Raw genomic sequence first — 18,870 nt, forward strand, 5'->3', positions numbered from 1 at the left:
TTCTACAAGAAATGTCTTTGGGATTCTGATTGGCATCGCATTAAACCTGTAGAGAACTTTGGGTAATATCGCCATTTTGATGATGTTAGTTCTGCCTATCCATGAACAGGGTACATTTTTCCATCTTCTGAGATCTTCTTCTATCTCTCTCTTTAAGGTTCTGTAGTTTTCATTGTATAAATCTTTCACCTCTTTTGTTAGGTTGATTCCCAAGTATCTTATTTTCTTTGAGGATATTGTGAATGGAGTGGTTTTCCTTATTTCCATTTCAGAGGTTTTGTTGCTGATATACAGGAATGCCTTTGATTTGTGCGTGTTGATTTTATATCCTGCCACTTTGCTGAATTCATTTATTAACTCTAGTAGCTTCTTTGTAGATCCTTTTGGGTCTGTTAAGTAGATTATCATGTCATCTGCAAATAGCGATAATTTAATTTCTTCTTTTCCTATTTTTATGCCTTTAATTTCTTTTGTCTGTCTAATTGCTCTGGCTAGTACTTCGAGAACTAAATTGAATAGAAGTGGTGATAGAGGACATCCCTGTCTTGTTCCAGATTTTAGAGGGAATGCCTTCAGTTTTTCTCCGTTTAGGATGATGCTAGCCTGAGGTTTAGCATATATAGCTTTTACAATGTTGAGGTAAGTTCCTGATATCCCTAGTTTTTCTAATGTTTTGAACATAAAGGGATGTTGTATTTTGTCAAATGCTTTTTCTGCATCTATCGAGATGATCATATGGTTCTTGTCTTTAAGCCTATTGATGTGGTGAATAGCATGTATTGATTTCCGTATATTGAACCAGCCTTGCATCCCAGGGATGAATCCTACTTGATCATGGTGCACAAGTTTTCTGATATGTTTTTGTATTCGATTCGCCAGAATTTTATTGAGAATTTTTGCATCCAAGTTCATTAGAGATATTGGTCTGTAGTTTTCTTTCTTTGAAGTGTCTTTGTCTGGTTTTGGGATCAGGGTGATGTTGGCCTCATAGAATGAATTTGGAAGAGCTCCTTCTTTTTCTTTTTTTTTAAGCAGGGAAGTAAGGGAAATGATGCAGCCCTCGAGAAGAGAACTTGGAGGGCTGTAGAGAGTGCGGACTCTAAGACAGCAAGACTGGGAATTGGGAGACAAAGCAAGAGGCTGTGGAGTGTCCAGGCCAGCGCTGTTGCTGGTGTGGAGCTAGGTTTGGGCAGGGGGCGGTGATCGAGTGGTTGGATTCCTATAGCTGGAGGCTGTTGCAGCAGGATCAACTGCAGCACTGACTGTGAGGCTGTAGTGATTTCAGTGTGAGCAGGCTGAGGTGCTATCACTGGACTGGTGCTATTACTATAGGGGCTGGTTTGGGGTGGGGATCCAGAGTTTTGTTTCAGTTATGTTAAATACACAATGGATATCAGACAACTGAGTGGCAGTGTCTGTATCAAGGTTGAAAAATCAGATGGAAAGTCGTCAGGAAAAGGCAGTATTTAGTTCCACAGAGTGAGAGAGATGGCTAAGGAGAAAGTGTAGATGGACAAGGGAGCTCAGATGCAGGAGCAGGAGCCAGAAAAGGACTGTGGGAAGGAACGGCCAGCAAGGTGGCAGGAAATCAATGCTTATAACCCATTACTTGGCTCACAGATAATGACTTGTACAAACCTACTGCATGAAGCTGATCCCACTCCTGCCTCCTCTGCCTGCCTCATCATCTCATCTCCCCCCCACCTTGCTCCCCATCCAGATTCTAACCACACATTCATCTTTGCCTTGGTACATGTGCATGTATTCTTCTCTCTGCTTCAAATGCCTCCTCTCCATTCTGCTCCCATTCCCCATTCCAAGTGTGTGTGTGTGTGTGTGTGTGTGTGTGTGTGTGTGTGTGTGTGAGAGAGAGAGAGAGAGAGAGAGAGAGAGAGAGAGAGAGAGAGAGAGAGATCTTGTTATGGTTTAGTTGTAAGGTTTTCCTCAAAAGCTTTTGCATTGAGAGACAATGCAAGAAAGTATAGAGCAGAAATGATTGGGTTTTGAGAGCCTTCACCTAATTCAGCCCATTAATCCACTTGAAATGGATTCACTGGGTGAAAACTGCAGGCAGGAGGGTGTGGCTGGAGGAGGTGAGTTTCTGGGACATGACTTTGGGGTATATATTTTGTCCTTGGTGAACCAAGCTTAGTTTCTCTCTCTGTTTCCTGATGGCCATGTCCTGAGCCACTTTCATCTGCCACATCTGTCCACCATCATGTTCTGCCTCACCTTGGGCACAGAGCAATGGAGTTGCCATCTATGGACTGAGACTTGTGAAACTGTGAGTGTCAAATAAACTGTTCCTCCTCTAAACTTGTTCTTGTCAGATCTTTTGGTCACAGCATGACTAAACATGCCTGCTCCTATGTAAGTGTCAGCTCTTGTGGGAAACTTCCTCTGTCCCCTTCTCTACGCATTCAGAGCACCAGGGCTTTACTTGTGAAACAGTACTTATTATGTTGTACTAAGATTCTTATTTGGGTTTAGCTTCTACCAGATTTTGAGCAGGTTGAGGGCAGGGATGGTGTTCCTCCATTTCAGTATCTCTCGTGCCTAATCTATGATCAAACAGCTCATAGCATTTAATAAGCATAATGCTAGTTAAATGAATAAACAAATGTACAATTAAGTTTTGGGGGGATCAATTCATCTTCTTCACCTACTTGGAATTGTTTTCCCTTATATACAACCTCAATATTCCACAATTGGCTACTTTACCAAACCCTGAACAAGGTGGCATGGCATGTCCAGTGCTTCCTATTTTGTTCATATTTCACTGAAAAAGAAGAGGCCTTTGGTACATATCACATACCTAACGTATTTTATGAATGAGAAACCCCCTTTGACAGGGTTTTTTAAATCCAAGTTTCAGAGAGAAACAATTAGATGTCACTAGTGTAGTTGAGGTGAACAGCATAGAGTGTGGTTCAAGTCATGTCATAAATATTCCTTGGCCTAGGTAAAATGCTCCTGTGCTTTTGAAAATATTCTAAAGATCCTGTCAAAATCATAAGGAGGTCCAAAAAAACTGGATAATTTTACTGGATCACAGACTTCATTTTTAGCAATGGCGCAATATCACACAGGCACCATTGACTTACTGCTGCTGCATTCCTGCCTGCTGTGGCTAAAATGCAGGTGTGCCCCAGCTTAGTGTGGAAACCAGCCTTCCCATGCAGTCAGGGCTTGGTCACCAGAGATCTGTAACCAGGAAAGACAACTGTTTCTATTTTCATTGGTTATAACACAGATTGGTTATAAATATACAAAGAACAAATAAGCCTGGAACCTACCACTAAGAGCTAAACAGGACCTATTTATTTATTTATTTTTTTACAAAGAGGTCTTATGTTCATGTCATTCATCCTTCCTGAATCTTGATATAATTGTGAAGAATGTCAAACCATACTTTTCAGCATAGGGGGTTATTTTGTGATTTTAGTGATTTTAGCTGAACCTCAAGTATTTACTTGGAATGTGTCTTCTGACATGTTTCTTGTAATTTTTTTTTTTTTGTGTGTGTGTGATCTTTTTTTGAGATCTGGTATTTCAATAAACCCATTAATGAGAGAGAGAAAACCATCAAAGAGTGATAAGGAAACTCTGGGAAGAAGACTGAGGAAAGCAACAACAAATTCTACAGGATTGAACATATACACTTCTTGCGAGGGTCACAGGACACTGATATAGGAATGATTTGGGGAGAAAATACCTTGGAAATGTAGCAGCAAGAAACTTGGATTTGCCTCTCACCCTTGAGCTATGGGAAGGGGCTTAGTAGATAAAGACTTGGTAATGATAGAATGTAGTTAGGAGTGAAAAATGACTGAGGCTGGCGATGTAAGCTTATGCAAGGAATTCAACAAATCCAATCACAACTAGATGTTCTCTTCCCACTATGGCTTAAATTGCTGCAGCAGGAATTTAGAATAGATAAAAAGAAAATATATTCTGATTGAAATGGCTGAAAGACATTGAGATGGGTTACCTAGGCAAGTTTTGGAACATCTTTTATTAGCAATTGCTAAAAATAGAACAGATATTCAGGGATAGCCCTGGGCAAAAATGAAACCTTTAGATTCACAGACCATCACAGTACGAGACAGCATGAAAAATCACTGAATCCAGAGGTTTCCAAATTTGTCTGTACAATCACCCAGAGATTCCAAAGCCAGGCATGGCTAGGGCCAATGAAATTATAGTTGTCCCACCACTTTGGGGATGGGACAAAGGTATCAATGTTTTGGGAAACTTCCCCAGCTAGTTCCAATAGCAGCTAAATTAGCGAGTCATCTAATGGTCTCCTGTGACAGATGAGAGAGATTGAGGCCCAGAGAGGGGAAGGTACTTTCCTAAAATTACCAGGGCAGAAAGGGGTGAAGGAGGACTAGAACCCAAGTCTTCTGAACCTGATCATATATACAGATAGTATTTTCAGAAAAGAAACAATAGTACAAAGTTGTAGTAATCAAAACTGCATAGTATTGGCATAAGTACCGACACACAGACCAACGTAACATGGCAGAGAGCCTGAAAGTAAACCCCCGCATCCACTGCCAACAGATTCTCAACAGAGGTGCTAAAACATGCATTGGGGGAAAGTACAGTCTTTTTAATAAATGGTACTGGGTTGGGCTGGGGATGTGGCTCAAGCGGTAGCGTGCTCGCCCTGCATGCATGTGGCCCGGGTTTGATCCTCAGCACCACATACAAAGATGTTGTATCCACCGAAAACTAAAAAATAAATATTAAAAAATAATAAAAATAAATAAATAAATGGTGCTGGGAAAATTGAACCCTCACATGCAGAAGAAAGTGACCAGATACAAAAAGAAACTCAAAATGGATTATAGATTTAAATGTAAGACCTGAAACTATTAAACTACTAGAAAGAAACAGGAGAAATGCTTCAGGTCATTGCAATAGGCAAAGATTATTTAGAGACCCCTTTCCCCCAAAGCATAGGGAACAGAAGCAAAAATAGACAAATGGAATGACATCAAACTAAAAAACTTCTGCACAGTAAACACAACAATCAACAGAGTACAAAGACAACCTACAGAATGGAAGGAACTATTTGCCAACAATACATCTGACATGGGGCTGATATTCAGAATATATACAGAACCCCAAAAATTGAATAGAAAAACAAAACAAAACAAACCCCCAAAACAAAAAAAATCCCCAAACAAAAAGCCAAAACCCAAATAAACCACTTAAAAAATAAGCAGTAGATTTAAATAGACATTTTTCTAAAGAAGACATACCAATGGCCAACAAATACAAGAAAACATGCTCAGCAATAATCATCAGGGAAATGTAAATCAACACCGAAGTGAAATAACAAAAAGATAAAAGATAACAATTGCCAGTGAGGATGGGGAGAAAAGGGAACCCTTACACAATTTTGGTGGGAATGCAAATTAGTATAGCTGTCATGAAAACAGTATGGAGGGTCCTGATCCAGCAATCCCACTACTGGGCATATGACTAAAGGAAATGAAATTGGTCTGTTAAAGAGATGCCTGTACTTTGAAGTTCATTGCAGCACTATTTGCAACAACCAAGAAACAGAAACAACCAAGTGTCCATCAACTGATGAACACATAGAGAAATTGCAGTTCATATACACAAGGGAATGGTATTCAGCCATAAAAGAGAACAAAATCCTGTTATCTGTAACAACATTGATGGAACGAGAGGATATTAAGGAAAATATGCCAATCACAGAAAGACAAGTCATGATCTTACTAATATGTGAAATCTCCAAAAGTTGTTCTTATAGACGCTGAGAGTTGAATGGTAGTTACCAGAGGCCAGGGAGTGTATGTGTTGGGGGAGAGAAATGGGGAAAAATTGATCCATGGGTATGGTTACAGTTAGATAGTGTTCTGCACAGTAGGGTGACTATAGCTAACAATGATGTAGTATATATTTCAAAAAGGTAAAGAAAAGATTTTGAAAGTTTTCACCACAAAGAAATGATAAAAATTACACACTTATACACATATTGAAACATCGAAGGTTGCCCTAATAATGTGTAAAATTTTTATGCTTTTATATATCAATTAAATACAGTTAACTTAAAAAGACACCAATAGCATACTTCATATTGTTAGTATACTATCATTAAAATTTTAAAAAATTATTAAAATAGAAATAAAAAATAATAATCTCTTAATCTTACTATTCAGAGATTGTTATTTGTCACCGTTGATTCCTTTAAGTTTTCTCCTACTCTTTTCTGAGTCCTTATGGACTTTTTAATTTTTGTAAAAGTTAGGTTCATCCCTCATGAGGGTGGAGGTTGGCTTTCTGGGAAGCCCAGGAGTCAGAGGTACCATAGTGTTCCAGGTCCTGGGCCATACCGCTGCCTGTGTGCCCACTTCCTCAGTGGGTACACAGGAGGCCTCATCTCCCCTGACAACTGCATTTATATTGAGATCCAAATGGGTTCAGGATGGACTATGCATGTTCTTGGCCTCTTTTGAGGCAGAACCCAAGTATAAAAGACCTGCCTTGTGGAGTATCACCAATGAGTGTACTCTAGACCTCTAGGCCTAGCTAGAGGAAGCTAGACTGAGAGGTTGCACCCACTTTTGGTCCCCTGGTCACCTCGCTTCCTCTTTACTCTGAATCAACCAGGGAGATAGATCTAACTTTCCAGTGGTCTGTGTATATTTGAGTGTGCGTGTGTGCATGTGCATGTGTGTGTGTATCTCCATATTCATCCCAGACAAGTTGAAGTTCAATGGGATGTGTTTTTATTTTATTTTTATTATTTAAATTTTTTGGGGGGGATTGAAGGGGCTTTTTACTACTGAGTCACATCCCCAGCCCTTTCTTTTTATTTATTTATTTTTTTTTTATTTTGAGACAGGGCCTCAGTAAATTGCTGAGGGTTTTGTTAAGTTTCTGAGACTGGCCTTGAACTTGTGATCCTACTGCCTCAGCCTCTGGACTCACTGAGATTACAGGTGTGCACCAACACTTCCCTGTGCATATATCTTTATTATTTGATCCACTGTGATTTGGTGGCTCCAAAAAATTAAATGCCACTAACGAAAGGAACACTTCCAATTTCAAAGACCTTATTGTATCATTACCACCTGTTAGTTAAAACAACAATTTAATTTATGGAGAGACTTTTAAATGTGATTCTCACAATTTAGGATCTGATTATAAAAGGTAGAGAACAAATCGTTTAGTATTAAAAAAAAAACCATAAACAACAAACACACAAAACCCAGCTCATTTTATAAAGACATTGTTGAGAAATCCAAATGAGTCATGATCAAGGAAATGGTTAACTTTAAATTTAATTTTTTCTAGCATGTGTCCTTTGTTCAACTAGGACTTCATAAATGATTCAACAAACAACCTGCTACCATCTCCAAAACACACCTGAACTTAATTAGGTTAGTTTTATGTATTTACTTATTCTGTGAAAATATAATATTTTTTTTCTGCATTGAATTCCCCCCACCCCCCCGCCCCCAGTACTGGGGACTGAACCCAGGTCTCATGCAGGCTAGGCAAGTGGTCTACCATTGAGCTATATTCCCAACCCTTTATACTTTTAAAAACTTTTGAGACAGGGTCTGGTTAAGTTGCCCAGGTTGGCCTCCAACTTGTGATCCTCCTTCCTCAGTCTCCCCAGGAAATGAGATTATAGGTGCACCACCACACCTGGCCCCATTGAGGTTTAAGGATAGTGTGGCCTTCTACAGGCTACTTTCTTCTGTAGTTGGATCACATAGCCATGCCTTGCATGTATCTGCATGTTAACTTAAGAGATGTGAAGGACATAGAATATTCAACCTTTTATCACTTTTTTTGTGACCATCTAAGCTTCTTGATGTTGGAAGCAACTGGTGTCCAATAACCACAATGTTATGAATTGGGGACTTGATTTGAAGTGATATATGTATTCATTTTTCACTTTTTCAATGCAAGGTAACTGAAATAGGATACCCCTGTAAACTGCTTATTCTCAGAGTCCACCACTCAATTCAGCCTTTCATAGGAAATCAAATTAATCTACAATTATCTGCATGTGGCTCATGTATGGTTTTAAAAATTTCTAGGTATGTTTGATTTCCCTCTGCTTCTTGCTTACTCCCTCTCCACACCTCCAACCCTCTCAGACCATTAAAGGTAGTTGCCCTTGTTGTGAATTGATGTATATTTCGAATAATGCCAAGTGATTTTAATATCAATCAAAACATAATAAAAAAAAAACCCCTGATGTAAGGAAAGAAAAATACATCTCCAAACCAAATTCCAATTTCAAGTAAATTATGGTATTGTTTACTATTTGGATTTAGAATTTCCTTCTTCTATCAATAGTTCCAAGGAAATGTACAAGTGGGGTTTCTAGTTCTGCCTGTCAATAATTGGCAGTGTGCGCTTGCTCTCAAGTCCCTGGACATCTCTGTATTTCAACGACTTCTCTACATTATTCCTTTTATAGAAAGACAATGGCTTAATAATAACTACTCCTAACTGTAAAATAATAATAAAAATGCACACATATCATATATATTTGTATATATATGTGTGTGTACATATATATGTACTTTCTAATACTCCTACAACTCAAATTTTATTTATAACATCAGTGGTAGTAGGTACCTGCAGCAGAGACTGCTAGTGGCTAGCAAAACACACTCCACCCTTCCTTCTGTGGTGATAGAACTCTGGCCATTTCTTGGGCCTCCCATGGAGTCTAGAGTGGGGTGGCTGGTAATGTGGTGTTATAATATGAAGCACCTGTCAATGGTGTACGAGTAGACGAGATATGGGTCAGAGCATGTAGGGAAGTGGGCCTGTTTCCTCCAAGCTCTCTTTTTTCTTTGGTAGAGGATGGAGCAAGAATATGCTTCAGCTTGACCTTGACCACGCAGATGGAGAAGAAACAAGTTGCAAGGAACCTGGGACCATGAATATCATCATGGGGTAGATCTGCCAACTAGCTTGGGACTTTCATTATTACACAAAAGGAAGGAACTGCGTTTTGGGGAAACTTGATAGCTACTAGCTTTAACTTAACCAATAAATGGACTTTAAAACCCATCGATCCTGGTTGTCTAAACTGAGTTTTTTTTTTTTTTGATCCTAACTTTGTCATTTCTTTATTATTAGTTTCTTAATTTACTTTGCAATTGATACAGTTCTTTTACTTAAATAGGCAAAATTTTTTCTTGTCTTGACTAAATTATATCTGTGGAACCACCAATTTGAAGTGCCAGATATAGTTTTCTAACATATATTAAAATAAATGCACAATTATTAAAAAGATTTTCATCTATTTTTTTACCTGATCTTACAACACATAAGATTATAAGCACATAAAATCTTATAAGCACATAAAACCCAATTTAATTCAAACCATGTATTTTGCTGATAAGAAAGCTGAGGCCCAATGCTGGATTGACAGAATGAGAACCAGGACCCATGTCCAGTTTAAGACTTTGCCACATACATGGCTATGAGACTTCACTTTTTTCATGTACATTTAACATGTGATTCCTGGGTACACAGCCTTCCAACAAATGGTTTAAACTACTTTTAACCTATGACCTCACTGATCTTTGGAGAACCTCTTTGAGGAGGGAGGAAAAAGAATTATTGTCCTGTTTCCTCCAAAAGGGAAACAGAAACAGAAAAATCTTAACTGCTAAAGCCTGCCTCAGACAGACTTTATATCTTTTCATGTTCACCTTTTTCTTTCTTCCTCCCTCCCTCCTTTCTTTCCTTCCTTCTTTCCTTCCCTCCCTCCTTCCCTCCCTCCCTCCCTCCCTTCCTTCCTTCCTTCCTTCCTTCCTTCCTTCCTTTCACCAGAGATTGAACTCAAGGACACTCGACCACTGAGCCACATCCCCAGCCCTATTTTGTATTTGATTTAGAGACAGGGTCTCACAGAGTTGCTCAGTGCCTCACTTTTGCTGAGGCTGGCTTTGAACTTGTGAACCTCCTGCCTCAGTCTCCTGAGCTGCTGGGATTACCAGCGTGCACCACTGTGCCCCACTCTTCTATATTTATTTGCTTAGTAAGTATTTCTAGATTAGACTATGTAAGTATTTGGATTAGACTATTAGACTATTATAGAATGACAATCCAAGATTTCTCAAATTTGAAAATCAAGACTTTTCCAAGCTACATTTTTTAGTCTAGGAGTGGAATCTGTGGATAGCTGAGATTTTGTTAGAATGGGTCCTATTAAAGATTTTATTACTTTAGGAGTTATGTAGTGGGTATTGGGGAACAGTACAAAGAATAGAATAAATGCCCATAACTCTGTCCCGAAAAGACTAGTCATGAGCTCTCAGCATCTCTCTTGCTTTTAGTTGACTGCTTATCATATGACTATCTGACTTTCTGCTTTTATCATGTCACCTCTAGGGGTTCATTACAAGTCATTCTACAATAGTTCTTTTGCAAGCTCGCTTTGTTTTTAGAAATCAAATTTCATTTGTTTAAGGCAGAAGGAAATTGAATCAATGTGAGTATTGAGGAACTTCTGTCAGTTTTTCAATGAACAACATATCTAATCTTTATGTGACCTGTCTACATTTGACACGGGAAGTGTGTTAGCCAATATGACAAGCTCAGCTTGAGGAAATGTGTATTTTAAGCAGTTAACTTCAAGATTCTTTCAGTGTTGCCCAAAGAATGTTTTCATATATTTTCAGAAGGTTTTCTCTTTTTCGGATATTGAATCTAAGTCAGAATGATTTAAGTAGTTTTAATCCATTAATCCCTTCCACCTGCTTCAAAGAGGTAATACTGTCACAGAAAGCAAAAGGAAATGTGAGAGGGTACAGGAGACAGATAATCTTCTTGGAAGAGGAGGGCATCCAAGTCAGCAGTTTCTCACGCAATCCTATATTAATAAAAGCTGTTCAAGAATGGTCTCTGATTTCGCCCAATCATATCATGTTTCTGAGGTGCCTATCAGATCTATAGTATATATGCAAAAATAGGGTCAGGTGGAAATAAAATTTTAATATTGAAAACATGTTCAAGCTTATGTCACCAGAGCTGGGTTTGGCTTTTGTGTTGTTTTGAATATAGCATCTCCCAGTTAAAGAGAAATAAAGAAGGTTACTGTGTTAGCCTGCTTGGACTACTTACAAAAGTACCATAAGCTGAGTGCTTTATAACAATAAACATCTATCTCTCATCATTCTGGAGACTGGGAAGTTTGAGGTCAAGGTGCCAGCAAATTCAATATTGGGTGAAGGCCTGCTCCTTATTGATGATGCTCCTCACATGGTAGAAGGAGCAAACAAGTTCTCCTATTGTAAAATGGCACTGATCCCACCACTGAGGGCTCTGCCCTCAGACCTAGTCACTTCCCAAAGGCCTCTCTTTTTAACTCGATCTCATGGGATTGACATGTGAATTGGGTGGGGAATGGGAATATTCAGATAATAACAGTTGCTCATACTTGTAGAACAAGGAGTCAGCATTGAACTTTATCCCTATCTGATACCAGTAACTATCAATTTGCTGTGATTGTTTTCATATTCTGCTGGAAAGAATGTTGGGCTATAGTCATTGCCTAGCTCACAAGTTATTTTGAGGTTCTGTCCTTTGCCATAGAACACAGAAACAGGTTAGAAATTAGCTTCCAAAGGAGCTTGTCCTGCAGAGAGGTCTAGCTAGCAGCTGTGCTGAAGAAAAGGGAAGACCCTGACTGGATTCTTGGGGATGGTATAGATGTCATCTAAGGAACACAACCTATCACCAAAAGTTTTACATTCAGGTTTCCTTGAGGATCAGAAAGAACAACAGGAGGACCAGGTAGAAGTGAAAAGATAGCTCAAAAATTTCCAATCCAGAAAGAGCGAATGCATCGTTCCTGTTCCTCAGAGGAATCTTTCCGTTGCACAGCACTGACCTGTGTTGGGATGGAGATGGGAAAAGACAGAGGAGCAGGCTGTGGCTGGGGACTGTGAGGAGCAGAGTGATGCAATAGTTATCAGTTGCTGTCTAACAAAAGATTCCAAGTTGGCAACTTCAAACAAACATTTATTATATCACAGTTTCTGAAGGACAAGAATTTGGGAGAAGCTCTAAGGTTTTGGCTTAGGGCATACTTAGTAGGTTGGAACTAAGTTGTTGGGGCTACAGTCATTGCCTGCTCACAAGGGGGCTTGTGGTCTGGGAAAAAGCCTGAGTTCCTTGGTGGCTGTTGGTAGAAGGCCTTCGTTTCTCACTAACTGGGCTAAGCGTCTGCATAATATGGTGGCTGGGTTCTCCCCAGAGTGCCTGATCCACGAGAGAGCAGGGAGGAGGCTTTTGTGATATAATCTTCAATGTCACACACCATGACTGCCACTTTATTTTGTTAGAAATGAGTCACCAAGGGCTGGGGATGTGGCTCAAGCGGTAGCGCATTTGCATGGCGCTGGGTTCGATCCTCAGCACCACATACAAATAAAGATGTTGTGTCTGCCGAAAACTAAAAAATAAATATTAAAAAATTTTCTCTCTCTCTCTCTCTCTAAAAAAAAAAAAAAGAAATGAGTTACCAAGTCCAGCCTATCCTCAAGAGAGAATTTTGAAGAGAGTATAAAATAATTAGTGGACATTTTAAACTACCACAACTAACATCCAAGCAAAGCTCAAAGGGAAGAGAACCACGGGACAGGAAGAGTTCAGCGGTCTAGAGTTTAAAGGTGCCAGTAAAATTCTGTAGTTTCTTAATTAAGGGCTTAAAAGAATGCTGCCTGTTCCTGTCTCTGACAACTGTACTTTCCTTTGCCCATTCATCCTTGTTTCATTTACACATTTTATTATTCTTTTATAAAATTTGTGAAGGAGAAATAACTTTTTAAGGTAAAGGCAGAGCTGTGAAAATACTGCTTAAAATGCATAAAACAAGCATTATCATAATATTGGAGCTAAGCAGAACATGACTTCAGAGGCAAAAATTCCATCCTTCTATTTGTGATATATCCTAAGCACTCATTGGAAAAGAGATGCTTAGTTAAAATTGGTTCATTAGAGGAATAAATTGTCAATTAATTTATTTATCCAGAAGAAATTTGTGGGGCCCTGCTTGGCACCAGGCTCTCTGAGAGGGCTGAAAACATAAACAAGAATGAGACACGCTCAAATCCAAGTCACCATCTGGCAAATGTGTAAGGAACTGTGCTACATTCCAAGTTACACTTGAGTGATCTCCTTGCTTGCACATATCTGTGATTCTTTACCTTAATTACTCCTTAAGGACAGAAAGCTTATTAAATTTTTATTGCTAGAACCCAGAACAGTGCCTGACCCACAGAAGGAGCTTAATTAAACATGTTTGATGAATTTGTTGCAAACTCCAATTATTCAAAAGGTTGAGGTGTCTAGAGATACTAAGAACAATATCAGATGGTAGCTGGTTCTTTTTCTCCCTGCTAACAGTGATGAAAGAGGTATTTTGGGGCCATAGTTTCAGGCATGCTGACTTCCCATGTGACCTTCTCTCTTCTCGGCAGATGCAGCACAGTTCTCCCGAGGGATTTCTGCTCCTGGGAGGCAGCTCCGGGGCTCCTTCCCAGCTTCTTGTTTCTGGGATTCCCTGTGCATTCTTCCCGCGAACCTACTGTAACTGACAGTGCATATAGGCTGCTTGCTATGAGGAAAATCCAGGAAAAAGCATAGAGGAAGTACCTCTACCTTTTATACAGGAATGATGGATTTTTTTTTTTTAAAGTCTGGCTAACAACACAACATTCTGGTCAGAGGTGAATGTACAGTAATTTATCTCAATAAAACATATAACATGGAGAGAAAAAGCCTTACCTATACAAGCCTTCATCAGACTTAACCATTCATTGTGACCCCGATCAATGAATGTCAGTCTTGCACATATGCAGGTTTCCAGGTCATTCAATATATGCAATAAATGTACTTATAGTCTTAGTTGTTTTTCATCAGTAATGGATATTGTATTTTAGGGTTTTTCAGCTCAATAATTAGTTGAGTTGCATGTTTTCAGGATTAACTTGGTACAAGCAAAAATGAGTTCCTACCATGTAAAATACAAAACATACCCAATGTTACATTATGGCAAAATTGGTTGGCCCTTCCTTCATTATTCTAAGTGTGTATAACTGATTGACATTGAGATCAAGACAACTGCAGAGGACAATGCAGCACAGTCTTCAGGACAGAATCATTTGTTTATGTCAGGCATCAAAATGCAGATACGATTACATTAGAAGGTTATGTGTCACTTTATACACAACAGAAAGAGATAAAAAAAAGTGTTGTTCATATCATCTGTACATTCATTCACTTGGAAAATATCTATTGAGTATATACCAGACGTGGTTCTAGTTATTGGGCGATATAGTGGTAAACAAGAGACAAGGCTCCTATTCTTAGATAGACCCAGGGATAAACACAAGAATGAAAAACAAGTCCTGGGAGATGTGATAGCAACTGGGTTCAGTTTTCCAGAGGAGTTACTCTCCAGCTAAAACTTGAACAACAAGAAGGATACTGCAGCCTGTAGACCTGAGGGGAGGGTGCTCCCCATGAAGAGAAGAGAAGAGAAAGAAATGGGCAGTGAACTTGGTGCTTGAGAGGATGGGCAGAAAGGAGTATGTGTGGAGCTCAGCGAGGTGCAGGGGCAGGAGAAGGTGATGGGCAGGGGACCAGATGCCCCATCAGGAGGCAGGATGATGACAAATGAACAAAAAGGAATAGAACAAGAAATAGAAGGAACCCTGGAATCAGATGATATGCAAAAATAAGGTGGAGATTTTGGAGACATTCAAGTTGCTCCAGGCATGATTTCCATCAGTATCCTACTGGTATTTAGAACTGACTCTGTCAAAGGCAATCTGCAGTGCCATTTTTTTTTAATGATGATTAAGACATTTTTAGTTCTTTTCAGAATCTTACATTGCACTATAGTGTCGTAATGGGCAACTTTCCCCCTGATTACCAAGATAATACATGTTTAAGACAGAATGTTTGGAAAATACAGAGAAGCCAACAGAAGAATAACAAAAATTGTTCCAAATTCAGCCATCCAAGAAAAACTACTGTTAACATTTGGGCACAGACTTTGCTGTGGTCTGAGTATGTGTTCCCCATAAGTCATGTGTTGACCCAAGGTGATGGTATTAGGGGTTTGGGCCTTTGTTAGGAGATGAGGTGGAGCTCACTAAAGAGACCCCAGGGAACTAGGTACCCTTTTTTGCCCTTCTACCACATGAAGACACAGCAAGAAGGCATCGTCCATAAGGAACTGTCCCTCATCAGACACTGAGTCTGATCTTGAACTCCACAGCCTTCAGAATTATGAGCAATGCATTTCAATTGTTTATAAATCACCCAATCTAAGTTGTTTTGTCATAGCAGCCTAAAAAAACAAACATAGACACTCTTTATACCTACATAGTACAGTGGTTTCCAGACTTTGGAGCCTGGGGAGACTCATTCGTAAATCTATTTTAACTGCTTATAAAATGCCATATAACTACAACCTCCTTAACCTTCAGTTTACTTTTGCAAAATAGGAATATTAATATTACCTTCTTCATAGGACTGCTGTGAGCATTAATAGAGAGAATCCACATAACACTCTTGACTTAGTGCCTGGCACCTAGTACATACTTCAAGACATTATGCTGTTGATTTTACAAAGCTGTGATTATACTGTAAAACTGTCAGGACCTAGACAGTTATTCTAATTACACTAACTATTTTTACATAATCTTAATATTTTTCTATAATGTCATTTTAAATAGCTAACACAGCATTTTGATATGAGACTCTGACTTCTAAGTTATATTAGCATCTATTGTAGTTGAGATATGCAGACTTTTTCCATATACTCACTATTTTCAAAAGAGATATAGGCAAAATGAAGCAATCTTTCATAATTACTTCTCCAGGATAAGTTCTAAAAGGTGACTAGGTCAATGGACATGTATATTTCTAAGACTCTGATGCTTATTATCATGTCTTCTACAGTGAATATAGTAATACTCTGGGTAAGGATAATTTCTGGAAGTAAATAGTTCACATATGTGTGAAGTTTTATAGGTGTGATTTATCACTAGCTTAGGGTAAAATGCTCTACCCTCCTCCCTCACGCTCCCAGACTTTTTTTCTCCACACCTGTTCTTACCTTCTGGTTGGCATCCTCTCCCTGCATTCCTTAGCAAAGCTTCTCAGGGACAGACTTTTAGCTGAAAAAACTCACTTATAGTTTTCTGACTTGCTAGGAATTCTGTACTTAGCATTCTTTTCACTCAAAGGCATAAACTTACAGGTTTTGGTATAGTAGAAATACAAGTCCCTCACCTTATTGATGATATGAAACTAAAAGAGAGGGAGCAAGAGATTGGTCCAAGTTGGTCCCATGGTCCATGCTATTGCTGGATAGCTGCTTAAGACTGGATCATTTCTTTAACTTCAGTGCCTAGTTCAACAGCCAGTACATGTGAACAGCAAGCAATGTTTGCTAAATGAATAACTATTTAGAGTATCTCACAGCCTCCTAGGATTTGTGGCTGGAAAGGACTACAGAGGTGTGGGAGCTGAGGTCTAGGTTGATTAATGAGATATATGCTGCCACATTGCTATCAGTGATGAGTTGGAATAATGACTCAGGAGAAGCCAGGAGAAGACATGACTTAGTAGGTGAGGTGGGCGTCATGTAGAGAATGAAACTAATTCTGCCTTGCTCCAGAGAGGGCAAAGTCAAGACCAAGCAAAATCTGAACTTCCTGGTAGGCCAATTTCAGCAAGATATAAAGAAGGGCCTTTTGCTAATTAGTACTGGCCCAACTGAAATGTGGTTTTTGAAAAGAAGTGAGTCACTCCTAATTGGATATGTTCAAGTATGAATGGGGCAATAATTTGTCAAATGCTTTTTAAAAGAAAAAAAACTTTTGTGAGTTTGGTAGGGATAGATAACTTCTAAGGTCTCTACCAAAATGAAGATTAAATGACTTTGTGAAAATATATCCTGATATATAGGTAGTTATTTTTTCATTGTTGATTTATTATTTGGTGATGAAATCCTTTGAGGGTGAATCTATTATTTTTCTAATTATAAGAGGAACTAAATAAATTCTAATGTTTTTCCTAACACAAGATTCATTCTATGGTTCTAAATAATAGTTTGAGCGTTAATTCAATGTGCTACTCATTGTAGGAGTTCAAAAGATAAAATTTAAATTAGCTCTAAAGTCTGGAAAAGCTATTTTAGATAAATTAAGCTATAGGCTCCATGCTATTTGAGCCATTTGATTGAACCCTGCTAGTTTCAACCAAGTGTATCAGTTGATCACAGTAAGGGTACTAAATTTCCATTAGCTTTTTTTAAAAATTAATGAATGTTAATATTGAAAAAAGAAATTTGGATTGATTTTAGTGTGATGAGATAAAAATATTCTTTTGCGAGTTTCTGAATGATGATATGAAATTGTGGTCAGAATTAATTCTCAGTGTGGAAGGAATCCTTGTAATATTAAACTGCAAATATAGAGTAACTGGAAGACCACCCATAGTATAATCATTTCATCTGAATCCTACGGGTTAGACTGCCACATAAATGAATCCTGTTCCGAGAATGCTTTCAATTTTCAAGACTACATATCGGTAATAGAAATGGAGATCCTAACAAGCTCATGCCTGAGCTCACTGAAATGCTCCCTCTCAAACTTCAATCTAGGAAAGCTCTGGTGAGCATTGTAGATAGCATCTGTGAGGCACTCTCCGATTTCAGCCAGGAAGGAAATGGATAAAAAAACAGCAAAGCAGATTTTTGTTTATTTTTTCCTTGGCTTCCTTTCCCCATCTCCTGCTTCTACTCATTAGAAGGCTAAATATGGAAATCAATGTTTAAATCAAGTATTTTATTTTATTTATCAACAATATTTTGGACTCTTGGGCTGGGGCTATAGCTCAGTGGTAGAGCGCTTGTCTAGCATGCATGAGGCACTGGGTTTGATCCTCAGCAGCACATAAATATAACAAGTAAAATAAAGGTATAAAAATACAATAACATTAAAAAACAATATTTTGAACTCTCAATTAAAAAAAACAAACTTAGGCTCAGGACAAATTGGGTTATCCATTAGCTAGAATATTCCAGTCATGACCTTTTTCCCATAATACATACATATTATGCATTATGGGAAAATACATAATACCCAAGGGCAGCAAAACCTTCGTTTCAAACCTTGTGCTAGATGCTAGAGAAGTAAAAATATTAGGCATGAATTTGGTCTCAACATGGTATAGCAAATAAATGGCATTGGTTCACCAGGGAACCTAGACCAGGCTCAGACCCTTTTCTGACCCAGGATTCCAGACAGTTGGTGCTAATCTGTCACAGAACTGACAAAGGAAGTGACTTCCTGGTGGGAAATCAAAGGTTCTCTGATAACAAGTCTCACTCTGACAATCATAATAATGTTTTTTTTTTCCCCTATGTTTATAGTAAGTTTCACTTTATATGTATCCTGTGGAAATTTGAGTTTTTTTTTGAATGCCAATCTCAGAAACGGGGAAAAAAAAAATTCTAAAAAAAGTTACCTCCACTGCTGCTTTTGCCCTTTCAAATTCCTCTTCTAAGGAGTGGTTTCTAGAAAGTAAAGCACTTCCCCAGCGATGTTCTTTGGTCAGTCGAGCCTGAAACAAACCAAACACAGGATATAATATGAGAATCACATGATACAAAAATACAGGCATTTTTCCTTTTCTCACTTAATTCTTCCTAAAAGTTCAAGAATTCAAGAAGCATTTCTGATTCATGTCATCTTTGGAGTATTTGGCAGGCATGATTTTGCCCTAACTGGGATGGTGCCAGAATGTGTGTGAGCATGCATGATTCTTCCCACA

The 18,870-nt window shown here is 38.6% G+C and overlaps 1 protein-coding gene across 16 annotated transcripts in view; it reads right to left on the bottom strand.

Annotated features, from left to right (window-relative positions):
• Positions 1 to 18,870, bottom strand: part of Pex5l (peroxisomal biogenesis factor 5 like) — a 213,848-nt gene that overhangs the window by 40,677 nt on the left and 154,301 nt on the right. For all 16 annotated transcript variants that reach the window (XM_021729811.3, XM_078043700.1, XM_040270118.2 and 13 more), the window contains one exon: positions 18,565 to 18,660. In XM_021729811.3, the coding sequence (XP_021585486.1) occupies positions 18,565 to 18,660 (96 nt within the window). The remainder of the gene's footprint in view (positions 1 to 18,564; positions 18,661 to 18,870) is intronic.

This window comes from Ictidomys tridecemlineatus, chromosome 3 (assembly GCF_052094955.1).
Source record: "Ictidomys tridecemlineatus isolate mIctTri1 chromosome 3, mIctTri1.hap1, whole genome shotgun sequence".
Lineage (NCBI taxonomy): Eukaryota > Metazoa > Chordata > Mammalia > Rodentia > Sciuridae > Ictidomys > Ictidomys tridecemlineatus.